The 21,274-nt window shown below is 37.6% G+C and overlaps 2 protein-coding genes across 6 annotated transcripts in view; one reads left to right on the top strand and one right to left on the bottom strand.

Moving 5' to 3' along the window:
- The window catches only part of LOC5564260 (protein furry), a 384,478-nt gene that overhangs the window by 203,314 nt on the left and 159,890 nt on the right, over positions 1–21,274 (bottom strand). The gene's annotated exons all lie outside the window — the stretch shown is intronic.
- Positions 4,185–8,243, top strand: LOC5564216 (venom allergen 5). Its single transcript, XM_001648525.2, has 3 exons — positions 4,185–4,565; positions 5,836–6,083; positions 7,832–8,243. The coding sequence occupies exons 1-3, from the start codon at positions 4,284–4,286 to the stop codon at positions 8,076–8,078; spliced, it is 777 nt and encodes a 258-aa protein (XP_001648575.1). The 5' UTR covers positions 4,185–4,283; the 3' UTR covers positions 8,079–8,243.

The following is a 21,274-nucleotide window of genomic DNA, read 5'->3' on the forward strand; positions in this document are numbered from 1 at the left end:
CATCTTTACCTGTTCGGCAGCTCAAAATCAGTCGTATTTTGAAGTTTTTCCATTTGAACCGCTGACATCTCGGGCAAAATTGTTTGTTCCGTCTCGGAAATCTCGTCAGCAGGAAGCTGACAGAACAAAGAATCATCTGAGGATGCAGAACCACTTGGCCACTTCCATGATTCACATTGGCATGGGGGGTTTTTCTCGGTCGAATTGTCTGAAACATTGCAATAAGAAGCGCTTCAGTACGACGCACATTATGGCCAAATATGAGCTCCGTAGCTTTCAAAAAACCCCACTGCCGAAGTGAATCAAAAATGCCAAGTATAGGATCCAGCTCCCTGAATGTTTTCATTGGTGTGTTTTGAAAGAAAAATATTGTGTATTTGGCGTTTAAAATTTGGTTGGTGATAATAGTTGAGTGGTGCCGAAGCCGTAAGTCTCCCTATATACTTACTATCGGCAATGAATGTCTGCAAATTCTAAATTCATGAAATAAAAAAAACTCATGGATGGTTTTGTGACGGTTTCTATTTAGTGCACATGACGAACATACTTGCGAAAATTCATTCAAGAATTTTAAGGTATCGTAGTAATGTGAATTTCTGAGAAAAATGCATACAAAGTAGGGGCCTTCCTTAGCCGAGTGGTTAGAGTCCGCGGCTACAAAGCAAAGCCATGCTGAAGGTGTCTGGGTTCGATTCCCGATCGGTCCAGGATCTTTTCGTAATGGAAATTTCCTTGACTTCCCTGGGCATAAGGTATCATCGTACCTGCCACACGATATACGAAAGCGAAAATGGCAACTTAGGCAGAGAAAGCTCTCAGTTAATAACTATGGAAGTGCTCATAAGAACACTAAGCTGAGTAGCTGGCTCTGTCCCAGTGGGGACGTTAATGCCAAGAAGAAGAAGAAAAAGATTACAAAGTCTTTTGCATTTTAGGGGAAAAAGATGGGACTTGTTGAATAGATTTGGAAATGTTCGTGAAAAATGTGGACAAATTTGAGATATTTGCGGTGAAATTCATGTCAAAATCCAGACAAAAAGCTCAAGATAGAGTTCCTGCCTGCATATTTGTAGAAATAACCTAAATTCTAAAACCAAGATTCAGATGTTATTCTTGGAGAAGTTTCTAACGAATTTCTTGAATAATGGCTGGAATTCCACAGAAGCTTCTAGAACATGTGAAGAAATTTTGTTGAGATTTCTTCAGAATTAAGGTCGGAGATTCTTTCTGGCTTTCTATCGAAGATTAATTTACATTTTTTTGTCAGCAGATCAGTCAAAAATACGTCATGGATTTTGATCAAACAGAATTTTTCATCAAATTCACAAACTTTCCTAAGGGACTAGGTAAAAAAAAATGCAGACATTCCGATAGAAACTTATAGCCTAAATTATCCTGACACTTGGAATAGTCGCTTTCTTGACTCGTTGATTTTGTGATCGAGAAGAATTTTTGTCTCTGTTCAATATTAGCAGTCCTGTCACTTTTGATCACTCTTCTCACTCCTTGATATGAAAATCCCCGGGCGTATTTTCTACTTTGGGAAACACTGGTTATGTCGCTGTTGCCGTAAGAAATCGCGTTGATTTGGGAGAGCCTTAAAGTTTGCATCACGTGTTTAAGGCTTTAGGACATTTGGTCGAATGACGTTTGGCCGAAGGGACATTTGATCGAATGTACGTTTGGTTAAATGATTTTCAAATATTTTGTCGAAAGATTATTTTGTAATGATTGATCTAAAAACCGTTTGGTTCAACTGTAACTGAACTAGAATGCTCGCACAATGGATGATATTAAGTTCATTTTAGGCAAATATACTTTTCATCCGAATTCAATAACAAACCTATCTACACGATGGTGATAACCTACGCTTTACAACGTGATTACCAATTAGTATATGTACCTGTGTCTATATAGGACAAATTATTCTTGTAAAGTTCTTATTCTTTTTGGACTGGAATGAGTCGTTTTATTTAATACAATTTTGTAGAAGTTCTAAGGTAATTGGGACTACAGCACTGACCCGATTTTTTCAGCCCCCGATTTTGTTTACCCCCGATTTTGTCAGCTTTTTCACCCGATTTTGTCAGCCTATTTTTAATATATAAAAGTGTCTTCTTCATGTTTTACCTCGTTTACATTAATACTGATGATGATGTTCGATGTCATGCACGCATGAGCGTAGCCAAAGGAAGCAATAACAATGTCTCTTCCCCTCTGTAGGATAGAATAATTTTACTACGAGAATTATTCTTGTGTTTGAATTCTTTAAGGGTTGTCATCAGCACTCGCATTCATACAATAAGTACGCAATGATAGATTATAAAACTTAGCGTCTACCAAACAATCGGGCTTTTTCAAACATCTCGTCCAAGAACTACACTCGGAATTTCTAGGGAATAATTTTATTTTTTAAGGAATGATTTCATTTACTTTAACTTTATGTTACATTCTTTTGGGTTTTTCTTCAATAATATCTCGAAATATTCTTTAAAACTTTGCCACTAATGTTTTATTGGGATTCTGCTATGAATAACTCCGTAAGCTCTTGAAACGATTCCTTCAACATTGCATTTTGTTGAAACATTCTTAGAATATTCTTAATGGAGTTTGGCCAAGGACTCATAAATAAAACTTTGAATAGTTTCAAAATTCCTATCAAAACTGTCTTACAGATTCCTTCAGAAATTCCTCTAATTTCACATCTGAAATTTAAGAATTGCTTAGATTATTGAGGAATTACTTACGAGATTTTTCCACAATTCAACCAGGAATTAAGATCTTTTTCATGAATTAAATCATTCCATAGGCTTAGGAATAATTTAAGATATTTTTTCACGACTTCATCAAATGTAATTTATGAATACCTCTAAGAACATAAAAAAATCGGAAACTTAATAAAGTTTCTAAAAGTTTTACATTTTGGTATTCATACTATAGGATTTTTTTAAATCAATTCCATGCCAAATTCTTGATGAAGCCTGTAAAATTTCTGAAGTAACGTTATAAAAATTCTTGAGAAAACTTCAGGATGAATTTTAAAATATTATTCAGTAAAATTTATATAGCAATGTCCCGTTGAAACATTCCATGAATTATTTATATTTAAAGGAATTTCAAGAACACCTTCGAGGCAATTACTGATACCAGTTTGAAGGAATTTCCTGGAAATGAAAAATTAAAGGAATTGTCATGTGATTTTTTAGGAATTTCGGTGTTCTAAGAAAAAATCTAAGTTAATTAAATGGTCTACATGAAAATGTGATTTGTTATAATAAACATTTTATCTTGGAAAATTACATTACCTTTTTCTTTTATTAAAAAACAGGATTGTATTGTTGGATTTATACTTTTATTTCAACCAAAATACTAGTTTTATTGAAAATCCCGGGATCCCTGGATTTCCCGGGATAAGCTTAGATTTTTGTCCCGAATGGCCGGGAAATGGACACTCTAGTCCAAGTGAAGTATAGAAATCGCAATGAAATGACAGTTGGAGTTACATATTTGGTTAGATTAAATTGGAATTTGACTAGATGCAATTTCAAATTAGTTGTTTTTGAATCATCTGTTAGAATCAATATTTGGTGCAATGATTTTTTCGATATTAATAAAATGCATCAATGCAGCATGTAAGGTACATTTGTAGTCAGTAAAACTGTACAGGCTATTTTATATGATATTTGTAATGCACCTAATACCACAATAATAATAAAAAAAAAACCCTAGATTTGTTTTGTTCCTTACTACATGAGTAAAAATGAAAAGTTTAAAACTGCGATAGGTGACATGTACTACACAATGAGAGTACGTATAGTTAGAAGAGTTCTAAATCTCAAGACGGCATTTCTTATTCCATCACAAGATATACAGCTTGTTGTTACTTCATTTACCTGTTATATCAAAAAGTAAACGGGTTCGCAGAAGCCGAGTTTCTGGAAGCGTTTGGTTTTCTTTCCAAAGCATCTTAAGGACTGGAGCAATGCATACAAAGTGTGTTTGTTTAGGTAATAATAACTATGTAGAACAAAATATGTAAGATACATTGTACTGAGTTGTAAGCCATTTAGGTTTTATCATTTCAATGGACAGTCGTGCTTGACGTGTCACGACTAGACAGTATAAAATATATAGGTAAAAGAGCAATCGTTTTCCGAAAACAGGTTATAAATAAATGCTCAACAGAATTAGCATTAGTCCAACAGCTTTTGAAAAGTGTATAACATCTGTTGACATAACTAAAGTTAATTAAATTTTTATTACTGCTAACGTCGCCCAAAAAGATGATAGTCGCCCTCATATTGCTAGTAGTAATCGTTCACCAAGGCGCCACAAATTCTAACCAATACTGCCAAAGTGATGCTTGCCCCGATCGGCTCCCGAACGTCGGATGTGGCTGCAAAGCGTCCACCTATGGGCCACAGTGTAAGGACCGGAACGCCCGTAACATAATCTTGGATGACAAATTGAAAACACTCCTGCTGGAGCAGCACAATACGAGACGCAACTTGGTGGCATGTGGAGACGTAAAACCGCATCCACCTGCCGCAAAGATGATTGAGTTGGTGAGTGATGTTGTTTATGTCGGAAAGTAGCTAGTTACTTAGTACAGATGTGGCAAAATGGAAAATTTTGAAGAGATTTGAATATTATTTAAAGACTGATTGAATTTGGTGATGATAGGCAGGAGATCTTGACTTACATTAAAAGAATCAAGATTTCCTTCAAAATCGCAAAGAAAGGAAACTGCCGCGTTTTGCCGGAAGCTCTTGAAGATTTTAAACTTCTCAACTTCTCAAACATCTTAAAGTGAAGTAGCACAAATGTTTTACTTATGACGACATGGTTGTACGTTTGTACAAGGTCGTCTTGAAAGTTATCTAAAGTGACTATAAGTCAGATGAAGAGAACAAAAATAGAATAAATGATTTACTTGGATTCGTCTGAAAGGCCTTCCTCAAGAATACTATTTAGTTTATTTAAAAAAGTCATCTAAGTCATATTTAGGCTTTAGTGAAAGTAAACCTTATGTACCAAAAAGTTTGTATGCGTGTGTAATTGCAAGGGCAATCATAAGTCTAATTTTTGGGATTGCCCTTCGCGCAAACGAATCTTTGAGGATCATACCAGGACGAGCCTTTGAATTCTCAAGCAGCTAATAACGTTACAACATCAAAAGAGATTCAAACTTCTTTGTTTATCGTAATGATCGACTCGATGGGGCATGTGGGGAAGTTGCAACCATCATTCATAGGCGTATAAAACATAAACTTTTATCGTCATTTGAAACCAAAGTTTTTGAAACTTAGGGCGTTTCTGTTGAAACCCAGCTTGGGAAATATACTTTCATAGCTGTCCATTTGCCTTTTCATTGCACTCGACAGCAATTTCATCGGTTTCAAACTGACATGCGGAAAGTGATTCGTAATAAGTCTAAATATTTGTCATTGAAGACTTCAATGCCAAACACCGCTCGTGGAACAATTCTCAAAGCAACTCTAACGGCACGATTTTATTTGGCAAGCGCTTTTCAGGACATTTCTTCGGACCCACTTGTTTTTCCTCTTCTAGAAACCTGTGATTGATTTTAACTCAACCGACTCAAGTCAGCAAGTGGGCAAGTTCCCCACAATTCGACCGACAAAAAACTACCAAGTTAAAATGATTCAAGTGAATACCACATATAGTACAATAAAATAAGTATTTGTTTTATTTTGCAACACTAGGTTACCCACGTAAATACACATTGGAAAGACTTAAAACGAAATAAAACTCTAACAATATTATGTATGCATTTGTTTTTTTCTCCATTCGCAACTGCACGATGCGACTCAGCAATGGAACGACGAACTGGAATTCTTGGCCGATTGCAACACAATGAAATGCGTTTACGGGCACGATTCGTGTCGGAGCACAAGCGAATATCCGTATGCAGGACAGAACATTGCATCCAAGCTGATTTGCGGCAAGACGCCACTGGGAGTGGAGAACATGATTGTTGACAGTGTGGATGTATGGTTCCAGGAACACCGGAATACCACACCGAGTATGACTGACTCCTATCCGGAGGGGAAGGTGCCCGGGTAAGTTGCTAGGTGATTTCGATTTTTTAATAGAGAAGCGATTTGCTTTCCATATGTTTTAAAACAAACGATTTAAAACTATGTTCACACATAACTTGTGTAATTCCCATTATACTCCTTATTTCTCCAGTAGAAATGAAAGGCAAATATGAGAATAACGTCCTAAACAATACTTTTGTCCAATTATAGCTCTAATGCAGTCTAATACCGCCAGAGAGCCCTCAAAATAGGAACTTTAGAGACCTTATGCCTGAAAAAAGAGACTATACAGGAATCAAGAAAACAATAAGAGTTCATAAAGCAACCAGGAGATAAGAGTTTTCATGAGAATTAGGGTCAGATTTGTAAGAATATTTATTTTTTAATTACATCAAATATTATTCGTGACATTCAAATAATCATAACTGTATGATTTTTTTATGATTTTTCTAGGAATCTTATCGCAAACTATTTCAAGTATTCATTCTGAGTTTCTCTCAAAGTTGTCTAGGAAGTTATCCAGCGATTATTTCATCGATTTCTCTAAGATTTCATCTAAGGCTCCCATTAAATATATCTTTAAGAAATCAAGCAAACAGGTTTTACGATTTCATCCAAAATTGTCGTTCAGAATTTTTTTAACTCTTCTTCTACCAAGGGGGTGAAGACTTACGCCAACTGCCAAGGGTCCAAAAAAGCTGGAAGTGAAACTTTGAACATGTATAAATCTGTCGTTTTCAAAGCGATTTTCAAAAAAAAATAATCAGAAATGGAACCGGACACTATTCAAATTGATAATCATTTTTGCGTTTTTTGAATAGATGCGTCTACCCAAAGTTATTAGGCAAAAGGCACCTTCTAGTTTTTTGAAGAACGCATTTTTTCCACAAATTCGACAATAAAACAAAATTTGAAGTTTTGTTTTATTGTCGAATTTATAGTTTGTTCGACAATAATTTGCTGGATTGAGTATAGTTAACATGTTTGAGCAGAATTTCGAATTTTTCATTTCACTCAAAATTTATTTTACTTGAAATATTATGAAAAACACTTATTTCTGGACCCGTTCGCCTGTAACTCAAAATTCAAAGCGATGGCATATAGTTTTTCAACGTTAAATTGATTGTGAGAATCAAGTGAACATGTTAGAGTAAAAACGAAAATTTCCTATAACACTTTAAATTAATTTTACCCAGAAAGTCACACAAAAAACATATTTCTTGGTCGCGACGTTCTCAACGTTCGCTGGTTAGCCGTAAACCACGATTCATAATAAAAAAAAACAAGTATTTATCGCGCAACGGACTCATATTCCGTAACCGGTCGTTTGAGAACGTCGCGACCCTCAGCCAGCGCAGTTGCTGGCTAGTGTGGTGTGCTATAACTTCAGAGATTCCTACTAAGATAGATCCAGAAATTTTCCAAATAAGTTCTTAAAGAATTTATCCAGGAATTTTCTTCGGGCTCACCAGGGAATTGTCAATAATATTTTTAGAAACTTATTGGAGAAATTTCCAACAAAATCTAAGATCTATTTTAAAAGATTCTTACAGTAATTGAAAAGGAAACACCAATTTTGGCCAAAACGAAGGCATTTCGTTAATCATAGAGACTTTTACTAAAACCGCGCAACAGACTCTAAAAATAGACCTGCTACCAGCCCTGCAATTGAATCAAGTTATACCAACTCAGTCGAAAATAGAACACCCTTCCTAAAAAGATTCCCCAAAAAATATCATCTTCACTGCACCACTTCCATCCCTTTCCAGCGGTCCCATCGGACATTTCACCCTGCTGGTCAATGACATGGTCCAGCGCATCGGCTGCAGCTACATCATGTACCAAGAGCAGCGAAAACGCGGCAAGAAGCAAACCTGTCAGAGGCACTACCTCGTTTGCAATTACTCGTACAGTAATTTCATCGGGGAGAAAACCTACACCAAGAGCCACCAGCCAGCCGAGGAGTGCCATTTTCGTTCCAGTAAACACTCCTGTTTGTGCAGCAGTGGCGAATAGAACACTTCACTCTCCCAAGTGGAGCAATACATACGTATATCTTGTTACTGGGTGCTAGACGGAAGCGACAGACGACAACCGATACGGCAATCAGGATTAGGTTTCCACTTTTGCGACGTCGATGCGAATGAAAAAGAAAATAAAACAAAGATGGAATAAATAGAACACGATTTTCTTTCAATCCCTTAAAAAAAATATATGCTGAGAGTACATTCTGTATTCTTAATTGAATTTGTCAAACTTTAACACAAAGATTTACAAATTCTTTGGGGTCGTCCCTTAAGTGGCGTACTAAAGGAACGATCCCCCGTTTGACGCTATAAGTGGCTTGAGGGGTTCAACAAAAGTGTAGTACAAGGAATATGGGGGTCAAATATAATCAATTTTTGTAAACGCCCCCGTTCAAGTGATTTTTTTTTTAGACTTCGAGTAGACAAGCTTTAGGGCCGAACTGTGTTATACACAGTGACTAATTACTAAAGTGGATAAATATACGACTCGTGCTGAAAAAACCTACATTTTGTAACTTGCTGCAGTAATAACTATTTTGTAATTACGCAAATTGTCGTTATAGTTCGATTATTTCTAGGAGCATCGATCCTATTTCCACTCCAAACCTTTCACCCTAGTCGAATTCAGATCACCCAATGGATGTAGAATCAGAAGCTAGTTGACTAAAATCAAAAGTTTATATTATGGGAAACAAGTTTGCTACGAAATTCAAAGTAGGACTGTTATGTCTAGAAATAGGGGTCTTTGATGAATCTCTACGCATCCCACTGATAGCAGCGACCAATTAAGTAAGTACTGAACATACTGCTGTTGATGACCGTTCCTACATTACAGACTGTAGAGGACGTACATCCTCAATATTCTTTTGAGGAACTTAATGAAGGTTCTAAAGACATATGCTAAACGGAGCCATATGTGGGGAAGTGAAGAAATACGATTTTATAGTTTGGGATAAAAAGAAAAGTTTTCTGTATGTGAGATATTGAGTAAAAGCATGAGTTAGTAATATTGAACAAGTAAGTTAGAGAGTTAATAATGAGTGAACAAGTAATTAAGAGAGCTTATGAGATTAAGTAAAAGTGATAAATTGCTATATCAGCTCTTCCAGCAGGCTCTACAGAAACTCATCTGCGATTTCGAGGTTGTTTTGTGGATTAAATATTCAACTCAGAATTCATGGCACAAATCTTCATACGATCTGTTCTTTTTTTGGACTTGATTGGCAATATCATTGTTTAATAATGTAATAACTATTTTGTAATTACGCAAATTGTCGTTATAGTTCGATTATTTCTAGGAACATCGATCCTATTTCCACTCCAAACCTTTCACCCTAGTCGAATTCAGATCACCCAATGGATGTAGAATCAGAAGCTAGTTGACTAAAATCAAAAGTTTATATTATGGGAAACAAGTTTGCTACGAAATTCAAAGTTGGATTGTTATGTCTAGAAATAGGGGCTTTGATGAATCTCTACGCATCCCACTGATAGCAGTGACCAATTAAGTACTGAACATACTGCTGTTGATGACCGTTTCTACATTACAGACTGTAGAGGACGTACATCCTCGATATTCTTTTGAGGAACTTAATGAAGGCTCTAAAGACATATGCTAAACGGAGCCATATGTGGGGAAGTGAAGAAATACGATTTTATAGTTTGGGATAAAAAGAAAAGTTTTCTGTATGTGAGATATTGAATAAAAGCATGAGTTAGTAATATTGAACAAGTAAGTTAGAGAGTTAATACCCTAATAGCACAAATGTTATAATTGTGGCAGAATAACTCTTATATAACCAGATCTGGTCATATGAGAAATTATAAAATGTGTGCTACTCGGGTAATGAGTGAACAAGTAATTTGGAGAGCTTATGAGATTAAGTGAAAGTGATAAATTGTTATATCAGCTCTTCCAGCAGGCTCTACAGAAACTCATCTGCGATTTCCAGGTTGTTTTGTGGAGTAAATATTCAACTCAGAATTCATGGCACAAATCTTCATACGATCTGTTCTTTTTTTGGACTTAATTGGCAATATCATGATGTTTAATACGGCAAAAAAACAATGTTTTAGATCCGTCAATATATTCGGCTCTTGCTCCGCGGAATCAGTTATCCGGAATAACCCAGTATGTGGCCTGGTCATCCAAAACCTCTTAACCCTTTCGTTCCCATGGCAGCTTCAGACCGACAAACCGAATAGGATAAGTACTCTGCATTACTCAACGGTAAACAATCAATTTACTATTGAAAACAACTGTTTTTTAACTGATTTCGAAATATTTAGCCCATTTACAACAATATTTGTTTTATAAACACTCTTTTTTGATAAAGAAATATTCGATCAAAGTTGTAAACAAGAAAGGGTTAAACTATTCTACCTTACACTTGATGTGCAAATTCATGATAATTGATATGCCACAAGATAAGTTTCAGAATCGCCACCCATGGAGAACAGGGTATTCAAAACAACCTGGCATGTGATCAAGTCATCCAAAAACGTTTGGATCATCCTTCTTAAACTTGATTTAGGAATCTATAACGTTTGATATGTCGCCAGCTAGATTTCAGAACTGACAATTAAGTGCCCACTTCCCTTAGGGAACCGTCATCCAAATACGTTTGAATCATCTTTAGACTTGATTTGCAAATTCATGAAAATTGATATGTCCACCTGACTCGGAAAATCCAGGTACATTTTGATAATGGTTATGTAAACAAATGGAAATCCAACCAAATCTTGATGCAATTTTCCGGGTGTTTTTCGAGACTTCTTCCATCTCCTAGGACTCAACTGGAAATCCTTCAGGAATTTCTGGAAAATAACTGCGATTCTTCCGATTTTATTTTTTTAATGTCCCTGGAGATGCTTCCGCGAATGTTTCTAAGATTCTTCAAGGAATTCTGTTGGGATACTTCCAAACATTTCTCGAGGACCGAATTCCGAAAACTTCCGTAAATCCTCTTGGATTCTTCTAGAAATCATTCTTCGGAATATCTTTCGAGGATTCTTCCGAACAACGCTCTGGGATTTGTCCGATAATCTCTTTAGGATTATATCAGAAATTCTGCTGGAATTCTTCAGAATATTCTTCGATGATTTTTTCCAAAAAGCCTCCTGAGATTCTTCCGGAACTATTACAAGGATTCTTCTGGAAATCTTTCTAAGATGCTTCCGGACATCCCTCTGTGACTCTTTCAGATACTTTCTTGAATTTCGTTGGGACACTTCCGGAAATTCACCAAAAATTGTCAGGAATTCTCGAAGAAATCCCTCGAAGATTCATCCGGAAAAAAAATTGAAATATTGAATATGTCTGGAATTATTCCTGGGACATTCTTCTGAAAATCGTTCTGGGATTTTTCCAAGGGTGTCTACTCGTTTACCGAAATGGATTTTCCTGATACTTCCAGGTTTTTCCAGGTTTCACAAAATAATACCAGATTCAAGAAATACTCTAATTTTATACGTCGAAAACAAAATAATGACAGATTTTTAAGAGTTTTTGATTCAATAGCAATACATCATCGTAAACTGAACGGAACTTTCAAGTGCATCAGTATGCTTCTTCTTGAAGGTTTTTAAGTAGATTTGCACCGTTCATTTCCAATGGTCATTTGGATACCCAAGACAGCTTGATGAGCGCAAAAATATATCTCGATTTGTGACAATATGTTAAAATAAAAACAAAGTTTACGGATGTTTTCGAAAGTAATTATACAATTCAGGCTTGCAAAAAAAAAGCCAAAATTGATTGAATCGTGTTATAACCATTAACAAAAGTCATCTTCTACATATTTGTAAAGGTATATTCCCATCTGAAATAATACAAATAATCCGTAAAACTTTTGGATCCTCGAATCAATTTTTTTATTATTTTTGACCAACTTTATCAGATAAATACAAAGCAATAGTTACATAAATATGAATCTATACATATCAGATTAACCCAGCACTCAATTAACTGTTTCAATAGTAAAACTTTTAAGGACCACCAATTTTGCAATAGAAAAACAAGCATTTTTTTCTGGACAGATTTCAAATAATTTAAGCACACTTTTTTCAAGCATTCTTTATAAAAAAAAGCTTTTTTTTTGTTAAAGAAAAAGCCGATTAAAGTCGTGGCAAAGAGAAAATTAATCATAAGTATTACGAAATTTTGTTGTTTAAATTCCAGATTACTTTTCCAAAATCTTTCGTCAGGAATCAGGTAAATATTAAATATTTTCCAATAATTTTAAAAATTGTGCATGAAGCAGTTATGGTAGCGAATGAGTGTCTTGAAAATTGAAAATTCAAAAATGTCTTTCCTGAACAAAGAGATTAAAAAGGAATCAAAAAGATAGCGAAACGAGACCAAACGGTCATAAAAAAAAACAAAACGAAACCTAACAGTAACCAGGAGAGAAGAGATTGTCACGACCAGACATTTCTCAGAGAATATTCATAGAATTTTTTTTTATTTTCTCGTGACATTATGACAAATAATTTCTTCACGTTAGATGAATGAGTATAACCTTGAGAGATTATCATTTTTCTTCAAGTTAATGCAGAAATTATTTCCCATGAAATATCTCCAAAATATTTTCTTAAGTAATTCTCAAAAAAAAAAATGTTTTGGATATCCTAAAATAAAACCTGGGTTTTTCCAATATATACTACAAACAATACCTCCGGGAGTCCAACAGAAATTCCTTCATATGATATTTCTGATATTCTTTTCAAGGAAGCCCTTAGTCCTCCAGGATTTTATCCGGTGATTCTTCCATCGGTTTTTTTTCTAGAACATCCTCCAAGACTCCCGTTTAAAACATGTTGGAATAATCAACCAGAAGCTACTCCAGATATATCCACGGATTGCTCAGGATTTTCTACAAAATTGCCCTTCAGAATTACTTTAAGATTTTAACTTGAAATTTCTCTAGTATACCTTCAGGAATTACTCCAGAGATTGCTTCTAAGATCTCTTTGGGGAGTCATCTAATGATTCTAAGAAATTTCTCAATAGGGGAGTACGTAGCCTTGAGGTTACGCTTTCGCTTCATAAGCGGAAGGTCATGGATTCAATTCCCAGCCCCTCCAAAAAATTACCCGTCCAGCCACCAGAAGACGCCGCACGGAGGACCGTGCTTAGGGGAGCACATCCAGTATCAGATGGTGACTGAGACAAACTGACCCACTTCGCAGGCAGCTAGCCTCAAACGACTCAGGAGCACGGCAAAACGAACCACCGCAAGAGCAATGGACTAGGGCTTATGGAAATCGATTGGACCAACAGCAGAGCACTCTCCTACTTGCTCGGTGTGAGAGCAAAAGAGCAGAAGAGAGTGAAAGCAGATGTAAATATAGATTAGTTAAAAATAGAACTGTATCGGTAAGGAAGATACAGATAAACTGATTCCAGCACAGAAGTGGCCACGAGCACGGAGCGCCTTGAAAAAAAAAATTCTCAATGAGGTTTTAAAAAAAAAATCAAGCATTCTTCTAGATTTTTTTAAGTATTTTTGTATTTAATGTAATTTTTGAATGAAATGCATGGAACCAAAAGCAGGCACACATTTACAAACGAGGATATGCAGAGTGATGTACACGACGATCGTTTACAATCTACGCAAATAGCTGACGACACAAATGCGAACGATAGTCACCGTGATGAGAGTTGCCTTTTGTTTTTAACAAACATTGATCCTCAAGTCACTGAAAGAGAAGTAAAACTGATGGTTTGTCAATGTTTAAATGCCCCGTTAGAGGATTTAAAAAGTGTCAAAAAATTAGTTCCCAAAGGACTGCAAAATTTAGATTACGTTTCATACAAAATTGAACTGAATGTTAAATGGAAGCATAGAGCATTGGAAGCATCGACTTGGCCGTGTGGTATAAAGTTTCGAGAATTTATCCGCCAGAGCACTCCTTGGAAACCCATAAGCCCATGTTAAAACGTATTTCTCTTTTGTTTGTCAATCACGTATGATAAATTATGTTTCGTTTGTATGATTTATGTCGGTATGATATGTACTTTAGTATGTTTATGTTTATGTAGAATTCTCTTGTATGTTATCAGTACGAAATGGATTGTATTTGTGTTATATTAGATTAAGTACATTTAATAAGACTCGGGGAAGTCAGTTGAATAAGAATCAAATAAATAAATAAGGCTGATACAAATATTAATTTTCTTTTATGTCACCCCCCTTCGAAAATCCGAAAATTTTGAAGGGGAGAAAAAAAAAGATTCATCATATTTTTGACATCAGTTAGGTTTTTTCAATTAACAAAGTAAAAAACAAGTAAAATAATGAACCAGAAGACGATTAAAAACAGTTTAACAACTATCATTAAAAATAAAAATTCAAAAAATAAATGACTTTTTTTTTCATTTTTATTTTTTGTTCCTTATTTATTTTTATCCCCCCCTCGTGCCTTCCAAGTGGTCTCGGACATAAAAGAAATTTGATATTTGTATCAGCCTAAATAAATAAATAAATGAGAAATTCTTAGAAAAAAATCTAGAGAATTTAAGGAATTCTTTGTAATAACCGTAAATGAAATGGAGTAGAAATTCTTGTCGGGTTTCTTGAAAAAAAAAACTTGGACAAATTTTCTATAAAACACTGGAATTGAACTATGCGGGTTTTCTAGGAAATTTGTTTGTTGAAATCTTTAGAAGATCTCTTAAAGTAACAACTGGAGAATTCGGTTAAAAAGTTAGTGAAAAAATAGAAGAAGTCTTTGGAAAATTGTTCTAAGTAATCCCTGAGAAAAATTAGTGGAGATAGTAACGTTGAAGTGCTCAAGGATTTCCTGAAGCAAATTCTTAAGAAATTCCTTTAAGCATCCTTTGAAAATTACTAAAAGAATTGGTAGAGGAATTTCTTGAAGAATTTCTGGAGAGAAACCTGTATAAGTTCTTGATAGTATTTTAGACGAAATCTCTGGAGAAATCATTAGGGTAATTCTTCTTAAGGGTAATTCTTGAATTCTTGTTCTTGAGAAATATGAGATGAAATTTTTCATCATAATAATTCCGACCAATTCTATAAGAAGAAACCTGCTACCGGCCCTAGATACGTTAATTGTTTACTGATTAAATATAGAGATATTAAAAATGTCAATCATGTTTTGGTAAGTCGATAAAATTTTATACTCAAAAGGATTCTCACTGACCAGCTCAAATAGCGTATTGGCGCAGCCGAATTTTTTTTCGATTGAAGGACATTTTCTGGCAAATAATAGTTTCTCAGGATTTAGACGCAAAATCCTTTGTCGTAAACATATTTTACCACGAATTACTGGCTCAAAATAATTTCCCTGGTTGTGATCGAAATTCCCTGAGAATTATAGGTTTTTCCAGGTTGAATAGAATTCCCTGATAATTCCTGATTTTCGAGGTTTTCCAGGTAGTAGACACCCTGTTTCCGGACCATTGAGGAATTCGTCTGGAAATTTCATTGGGATTCAACCGGAAATCCTTCTGGTATTCTTCAAAAAATATCTATGGGACTACTCTGAAAATGTTTCTAGGATTCTTTCAAGAATTTTTCTTATCAGACATTCTTTCGGGATTATCTGGCTTCTCTGAGATTGCTCTGTAAATCTAGGAATCTTCTAGAAATCAATCCGGTAAAATTTTCAAAGATATCCGGAAGAATTACAGGGCTGTTACAAAAATCTTAAAATCGTATCCGCGGAAATCGCGACTTTAGAAATTAGATCTGCGCCTTGGAACTCCAATCCGCGCCTAAAAATTATGTTTCATTGACATATTTACTACTCATTATAAAAAAAAATGCGTAAACGTGCTTGATCAAAAACTAGCTTTAATGGTACTAAGTGATTATTTTCGCCTTATCTTAAAGTATCTACAATCGAGCAAGACAAGTTGGTATACGGATTTCTGTGAACACTAAAGGTAGAGTTAAATTATGAAATATATTTAATTTACTTCAGTTGCACCACTAGGCAGAAAAAATGGTAAAAAATGGAGAAATCCAATAACTCGAGTTTTTCATGGAGAAAATCGTATTCAACAATATCACTCGAAATGTATTTGTCATCCATATTTCAATATATTCTTTAAAAAAATCATGCAATTTAATAAATGGTAGTGTCACTACAAGCAGAGAGGAGGCCTAGTTTGCAACTATTCATTTTCATTTATTTAGTTAACATCTACACAGATAACACTGAATCAACAATTTCACGCCACAATACTCGATTCGTGGCCGCATCTCTCCATCCTCGGTTCTGCCCCACGCTCGCCAAATCGATACGCACTTGATCCGCCCACCTAGCTCGCTGCGCTCCACGCCTTCTTGTACCAACCGGATCCGAAGCGAACACCATCTTTGCAGGGTTACTGTCCGGCATTCTTGCAACATGCCCTGCCCATCGTATCCTTCCAGCTTTGGCCACCTTCTGGATACTGGGTTCGCCGTAGAGTTGGGCGAGCTCGTGGTTCATCCTTCGCCGCCACACACCGTTCTCCTGCACACCGCCGAAGATCGTCCTAAGCACACGACGTTCGAAGACTCCAAGTGCTTGCAGGTCCTCCTCGAGCATCGTCCACGTTTCATGCCCGTAGAGGACTACCGGCCTTATGAGCGTTTTGTACATGGTACATTTGGTGCGGGCGTGAATCTTTTTTGACCGCAGCTTCTTCTGGAGGCCATAGTAGGCCCGACTTCCACTGATGATGCGCCTCCGTATTTCACGGCTAACGTTATTGTCAGCCGTCAGCAAGGATCCAAGGTAGACGAACTCGTCGACCACCTCGAACGTATCCCCGTCTATCGTAACACTGCTACCTAGGCGAGCCCTGTCGCGCTCGGCCCCACCAGCTAGCATGTACTTTGTCTTGGCCGCATTCACCACCAGTCCAACTTTTGCTGCCTCGCGTTTCAGGCGGGTGTACAGGTCTGCCACCTTTTCAAATGTTCGGCCGACGATGTCCATATCATCCGCGAAGCAAACAAATTGACTGGATCTCGTACAAATCGTACCCCGGCTGTTAAGCCCGGCTCTCCGCATAACACCTTCTAGCGCAATATTGAACAACAGGCACGAAAGTCCATCACCTTGTCGTAGTCCCCGGTGGGATCCAAACGAACTGGAGTGTTCGCCTGAAACCTTCACACAATTTTGCACACCTTCCATCGTCGCTCTTATCAGTCTCGTGAGCTTCCCGGGAAAGCTGTTCTCGTCCATGATTTTCCATAGCTCTACGCGGTCGATACTGTCGTATGCCGCCTTGAAATCGATGAAAAGGTGATGCGTTGGGACCTGGTATTCACGACATTTTTGGAGGATTTGCCGTACAGTAAAGATCTGGTCCGTTGTCGATCGGCCGTCAACGAAGCCGGCTTGATAACTTCCCACGAACTCGTTTACTACGGGTGACAAACGACGGAAGATGATCTGGGATAATACTTTGTAGGCCGCATTTAGAATGGTGATCGCTCGAAAGTTCTCACAGTCTAACTTGTCGCCTTTCTTGTAGATGGGGCAGATTACCCCTTCCTTCCACTCCTCCGGTAGCTGTTCTGTTTCCCAGATTGTGCCTATCAGCCGGTGCAGACAAATGGCCAGCCTTTCCGGACCCATCTTTATGAGTTCAGCTCCGATACCATCCTTACCAGCAGCTTTATTGTTCTTGAGCTGGTGAATGGCATCCTTAACCTCCCTCAAAGTGGGGGCTGGTTGGTTTCCATCTTCCGCAGAACTGACGAAGGCATTTCCTCCGTTGTCCCGTCCTTCATTGCCTGTGCTCTCAGCACCATTCAGGTGCTCGTCGAAGTGCTGCTTCCACCTTTCGATCACCTCACGCTCGTCCGTCAGAATGCTCCCATCCTTATCCCTGCACATCTCGGCTCGCGGCACGAAGCCGTTGCGGGATGTGTTGAGCTTCTGATAGAACCTACGCGTTTCCTGAGACCGGCACAGCTGTTCCATCTCCTCGCACTCCGTCTCCTCCAGGCGGCGTTTTTTCTCCCGAAAGAGGCGGGTCTGCTGTTGCCGTTTCCGTTTATAGCGTTCCACGTTCTGCCGGGTCCCTTGCTGCAGCATGACCGCCCGCGCTGCATTCTTCTCCTTCAAAACCTCCTGGCACTCCTCGTCGAACCAATCGTTCCGTCGACTCCGTCCCACGTACCCGGCGTTGGTCTCAGCTGCATCGTTGATGGCTGCTTTTACTGTTCTCCAGCAGTCCTCAAGAGGGGCTTCGTCCAGCTCACCCTCTTCCGGTAATGCAGCCTCGAGTTGCTGCGCGTATGCCGCTGCGACATTCGGTTGCTTGAGCCGCTCTAGGTCATACCGGGGCGGCCGTCGGTACCGTACGTTGTTAACGACGGAGAGTTTTGGGCGCAGTTTGACCATCACCAGATAGTGGTCAGAGTCGATGTTAGCGCCACGATAGGTCCTGACGTCGATAATGTCGGAGAAGTGCCGACCATCAATCAGAACGTGGTCGATTTGCGATTCTGTCTGCTGTGGTGATCTCCAGGTGTATCGGTACGGAAGGCTGTGCTGGAAGTAGGTGCTACGAATGGCCATATTCTTGGAGGCGGCAAAATCAATTAGTCGTAGGCCGTTTTCGTTCGTCAGCCGGTGGGCGCTGAACTTTCCAATCGTCAGTCTGAATTCCTCCTCCTGGCCAACCTGAGCGTTTAGATCTCCTATGATGATTTTGACGTCGTGGCTTGGGCAACTATCGTACTCGCGTTCAAGCTGCGCGTAAAAAGCGTCTTTATCATCATCAGTGCTTCCGGAGTGAGGGCTGTGCACGTTTATTATGCTGAAGTTGAAGAACCGGCCTTTGATCCTCAACTTGCACATTCTCTCATTGATCGGCCACCACCCGATCACGCGCCTCTGCATATCACCCATCACTATAAAAGCTGTTCCCAGCTCATGTGTATTGCCGCAGCTCTGGTAGATGGTATGGTTACCTCTAAACGTTCGCACCATTGATCCCTTCCAACACACTTCCTGCAACGCTACGATGCCGAATCCACGGTCCTTCAGCACGTCGGCGAGTATGCGTGTGCTCCCGATGAAGTTGAGAGATTTACAGTTCCACGTACCGAGCTTCCAATCGCTAGTCCCTTTACGTCGCTGTGGTCTTCGTCGATTGTCCCGGTCCGTATTCTCTCGTTGATTATTCGTTGCTTGATTTTTTTAAGGCTGGCTTGCAGGGCCTGACACCAACCCCCTAGATTTCCGGAGGACCATTCCCCCTAAATGTTCGGAGGACCATAGTGCGCAGTTTAGCTTTGAGTCCTTCTCTGGCACTCGGACGATGATCAGCCGCCCCTGACATGGGGAACAGACGCTGTTGTGAGCCGCTCCTAACATGGAGTACAGACGCTCAAGGTTTGCAGAAGCAAAAGCAAAAGCAAACCCCCCCTTCCCTGTCAGCATACGACCAAAGTTCCCACCGGGGGTTGGTTACCCGATCTTCCCTAAGGTTACTCGTACCCCGGCCAGTACCGCGAGGAGGTAGGGATAGGAGTTGCTGGGCAAGAGGCTAAGGACCGCACAAAGGGGTCTATTTTATTCCTTCAGGTACGCGAGGTACCAATGGTACGCCATGCCCAGCCATTTACCAACCCACAATAGTTTGCAACTATACTTAACACAATTTGATATGATCTTTACATACAATAAATAGGAGATGCAAAATGTAGTTATTAAAAAGAAAAACACACACAGTAATTTTACATTGTCAATTAGAAGCAAACAAACTCTTAAATTGCTAATTAAATTTTGGTTTTTTCTCTCATCTAACTTTACACTATATTTCAAGTGGTGATGTTATCGAGAGCGAAAAGATTACCATTGATAAGATTAGATCGCCAATACTGTATTTTTTATTTTTCATAAAATACATGAATAGGCAAAAACCATCATATCATTTAACAAAAATGTTCTAAAATACATTTTTTATGAGATGAGGACAGTTAAAGAATAAGTTTGAAATGTATGCCATTCATTGTATGAAAACTATTTTTATCTTTATACAACTTCAAGTCTTAATACTCAATCAATTTATTTGAGGTAAAAATACAAAATTGTTGTGATAATTTAATATTTTTAATAAATTTTTGTTTTTATGGAAATTGTTACATTGGACTAAACATTTCAAACTCTCTCAACGTTTGACACAAAATGTCTGTCTCTACAGGGCAGATCTGAGCCACCTATTAATCAATTTTGATGACATTTTAAAAAGACCTTATTAAAACAAATAAAATTCAAAATTTTAACGAAAAACAACAATAAAATTTTATAAAAATTGGTTTGTAAACTACTCAGTTTAATTATGCGGAGCTAACTAATTTACATAATAGTATTGAAAATGTAATGTAGTTGTGTTCAGAATAATAGTAGTGAAATCCGATTTTCATACAAAATTCTCAACTTTGGCATGCGGTAACTTTGTTTTCCTATGAGCAAAACGCATGGAATTTTGACAGAGAACTCTAAATATCTCTTCCATTTCATTATTATTATATCTTATTATTAAAATTCGTCTTGGTACTGCACACTTAAAAAAAACTAATATTACGTAAGTAACGTAAATTTGACGGCATTAAAATTTAAAAACACGTCATTATTGTAAAATTACATCCAATGTTACTGAACTTTTTTTTTGATTCGAATAATATTCAGTCCATTGTGATGGAGAATTACGTCATTAGTGGCTTAGATTCACGTCATTTTATTTGCTTCAATATGTTGGGAACATATGACGTAAATTTCAAAGGTTTTGGTGTGTTTGGTTGAATAGTTAAGCACCAGATGAAATCGCTCAAAATAATAGTAGTTTTGATATCAGCTGCATTATACTTTTTCAAATTTTTCTTCGCTCATCGGTGTTCAACAGTTTTTTCAGTTTCCAAAGTTACAAATTCATAATGATCCAATTTTTCAAAATTGCTGCTGAACAAAAATTTACCAAGCAAAACAACTATTATTTTGAGCGATTTCACCAGGTGCTAACTTTTCAACCGGTGTATTGAGCTCTCGCCGAGCGGTGTCACGAACACATGCGCAAATTTGCTGGTTGAAAATACTGCCATTTGATTTTGCTGGGAACAGCTGATCTTTGTTTATATTTTCAACCAGCAATTTTTAATTAATGTTGGTGACATGTTCCGTGCATGTACACGAGCGCAGAAACCACTA

The sequence above is a fragment of the Aedes aegypti genome, chromosome 2, assembly GCF_002204515.2.
Source record: "Aedes aegypti strain LVP_AGWG chromosome 2, AaegL5.0 Primary Assembly, whole genome shotgun sequence".
NCBI lineage: Eukaryota > Metazoa > Arthropoda > Insecta > Diptera > Culicidae > Aedes > Aedes aegypti.

What these genes read in the sequence shown, in the direction of transcription:
- LOC5564216 (XM_001648525.2), top strand. Translation starts at nt 4,284, where the DNA reads ATGATAGTCGCCCTCATATTGCTAGTAGTAATCGTTCACCAAGGCGCC. An exon ending in CCGCAAAGATGATTGAGTTG is followed by an intron (nt 4,566 to 5,835) that starts GTGAGTGATGTT and finishes GATGCGACTCAG; the next exon opens with CAATGGAACGACGAACTGGA. An exon ending in CCGGAGGGGAAGGTGCCCGG is followed by an intron (nt 6,084 to 7,831) that starts GTAAGTTGCTAG and finishes ATCCCTTTCCAG; the next exon opens with CGGTCCCATCGGACATTTCA.